The 2,934-nt window shown below is 45.1% G+C and overlaps 1 protein-coding gene across 1 annotated transcript in view; it reads left to right on the top strand.

Moving 5' to 3' along the window:
• The window catches only part of LOC108570334 (collagen alpha-1(IV) chain), a 98,545-nt gene that overhangs the window by 84,106 nt on the left and 11,505 nt on the right, over positions 1 to 2,934 (top strand). The window contains exon 13 of the mRNA XM_017932175.1: positions 2,506 to 2,755. Within this exon, the coding sequence (XP_017787664.1) occupies positions 2,506 to 2,755 (250 nt within the window). The remainder of the gene's footprint in view (positions 1 to 2,505; positions 2,756 to 2,934) is intronic.

Here is a 2,934-nt window from a genome sequence, read left to right as displayed (position 1 = left end):
TCGATGGAAGCACTATTTCGAATGCAAAACATTGTTGTACGCGTTACTTTTCAATGCAACATTGCTTGAAACGTTATATTTGAACGCAAACATTGTTAGAATCTCTATTTCAGATTGCAACATTATTAGAAGCGTCATTTCGAACGCAAACATTATTACAAGCACTACCCTTGAATGTAACATTGTTACAAGCGTCACTCTCGCTTGTAACATCGGTAACTCGTATTATTTTAGAATGCACATTGTGGCAAACGTGTTGTCGAGTTTGCAGCAGCATTGTGGCCGCGAATCGCTCCCGAAAATTGCACATTGTTGCAAACGCGGTTCTCCCTTTGCAACATTGTTGCTGTGAATCGCTCCCGAAAATTGCACATTGTTGCAAACGCGTTCTGGGCTTGCAACTTTGTTGCCGGGACTCGCTCCCGAAACTTGCACATTGTTGCAAACGCGTTCTCGGCTTGCAACTTTGTTGTCACGAAAATTAGCACATTGTTGCACGACGCACCGTTTTGCAACAATGTGCAATTTTCGGGAGCGACTTTCGGCAACAAAGTTGCAAACGCGGTTCTCCCTTTGCAACATTGTTGCCAGGAATCGCTCCCGAAATTTGCACATTGTTGCAAACGCGTTCTCGGCTTGCAACTTTGTTGTCGCGAAAATTAGCACATTGTTGCACGACACCCCGTTTTGCAACAATGTGCAATTTTCGGGAGCGACTTTCGGCAACAAAGTTGCAAGCGCGATATCACCATTATGCAACATTGTTGCCAGGAATCGCTCCCGAAATTTGCACATTGTTGCAAACGCGTTCTCTGCTTGCAACTTTGTTGTCGCGAAAATTAGCACATTGTTGCACGACACCCCGTTTTGCAACAATGTGCAATTTTCGGGAGCGACTTTCGGCAACAAAGTTGCAAGCGCGATATCACCATTATGCAACTTTGTTGCCCGGAGTCGCTCCCGAAAATTGCACATTGTTGCAAACGCGTTCTGGGTTTGCAACTTTGTTGTCACGAAAATTTGAACATTGTTGCACGACACCCCGTTTTGCAACAATGTGCAATTTTCGGGAGCCATTCCTGGCAACAAAGTTGCATAACGGTGATATCGCGCTTGCAACTTTGTTGCCGAAAGTCGCTCCCGAAAATTGCACATTGTTGCAAACGCGTTCTGGGTTTGCAACTTTGTTGTCACGAAAATTTGAACATTGTTGCACGACACCCCCGTTTTGCAACAATGTGCATTTTTCGGGAGCGACTCCCGACAACAAAGTTGCAAACGCGGTTCTCCCTTTGCAACATTGTTGCTGTGAATCGCTCCCGAAAATTACACATTGTTGCAAACGCGTTCTGGGCTTGCAGCTTTGTTGCCGGGTCTCGCTCCCGAAACTTGCACATTGTTGCAAAACGGGGTGTCGTGCAACAATGTTCACATTTTCGTGACAACAAAGTTGCAAGCCCAGAACGCGTTTGCAACAATGTGCAATTTTCGGGAGCGATTCCTGGCAACAAAGTTGCATAACGGTGATATCGCGCTTGCAACTTTGTTGCTGTGAATCGCTCCCGAAAATTACACATTGTTGCAAACGCGTTCTGGGCTTGCAACTTTGTTGCCGGGTCTCGCTCCCGAAACTTGCACATTGTTGCAAACGCGTTCTCGGCTTGCAACTTTGTTGTCACGAAAATTTGAACATTGTTGCACGACACCCCGTTTTGCAACAATGTGCAATTTTCGGGAGCGACTTTCGGCAACAAAGTTGCAAGCCGAGAACGCGTTTGCAACAATGGGCAATTTTCGGGAGCGACTTTCGGCAACAAAGTTGCAAGCCGAGAACGCGTTTGCAACAATGGGCAATTTTCGGGAGCGACTTTCGGCAACAAAGTTGCAAGCCGAGAACGCGTTTGCAACAATGGGCAATTTTCGGGAGCGACTTTCGGCAACAAAGTTGCAAGCCGAGAACGCGTTTGCAACAATGGGCAATTTTCGGGAGCGACTTTCGGCAACAAAGTTGCAAGCCGAGAACGCGTTTGCAACAATGGGCAATTTTCGGGAGCGATTCACAGCAACAATGTTGCAAAGAGAGAACCGCGTTTGCAACTTTGTTGTCACGAAAATTTGAACATTGTTGCACGACACCCCGTTTTGCAACAATGTGCTAATTTTCGTGACAACAAAGTTGCAAACCCAGAACACGTTTGCAACAATGTGCAATTTTCGGGAGCGATTCCTGGCAACAAAGTTGCAAACCTGTAACGCGTTTGCAACAATGTGCAATTTTCGGGAGCGACTTCAATCAACAAAGTTGCAAACTCCATTACGCGTTTGCAACAATGTGCAAGTTTCGGGTGCGACTCCCGGCAACAAAGTTGCAAGCGCGATTTCCCCTTCCTCAACTTTGTGTCGCGCGCGGGACAATTCCAAACAATTCCAAACGCTAGAAATGTTTAAATTTCTCTTCAGAAATACCGTAACAGATGTTTCACCAATTAAAACAATTGTTTTTAGGGGGATTACGGTGCTACAGGACTCCCAGGTGCGGATGGTTACCCAGGCAGCGATGGTATTCCAGGTGGAAAAGGTGACGATGCATTAACGCCAATCGAATATCTAAGAGGAGTAAAAGGCTTTGGCGGTATTCCTGGAATGAAAGGCATAGAGGGTGATAAGGGAGCAAAAGGGGAACCAGGTTTAGCCGCGAACGCGAATGCAGAGCTAAAAGGAGACCGCGGGCCAAAAGGAGAAAGGGGTGGTCCAGGTGAGAAGTTGAGAAAAATAATAATTGTGCCATTAATATGAGATAATTTCGAATAATTGAAATTATTTCATTCTTACTGTCTTTCTTCATATACAAGACCACAGAAGTCTTTGTGAAAGTGTTAAAGCTTTTTATAGTGAATATTTTTTTATTTGTATGTATATATATATATATTGCTT

The sequence above is a fragment of the Habropoda laboriosa genome, unplaced genomic scaffold, assembly GCF_001263275.1.
Source record: "Habropoda laboriosa isolate 0110345459 unplaced genomic scaffold, ASM126327v1 scaffold68, whole genome shotgun sequence".
Classification (NCBI taxonomy): Eukaryota; Metazoa; Arthropoda; class Insecta; order Hymenoptera; family Apidae; genus Habropoda; species Habropoda laboriosa.
This window is presented reverse-complemented; position numbering and strand designations above follow the sequence as displayed.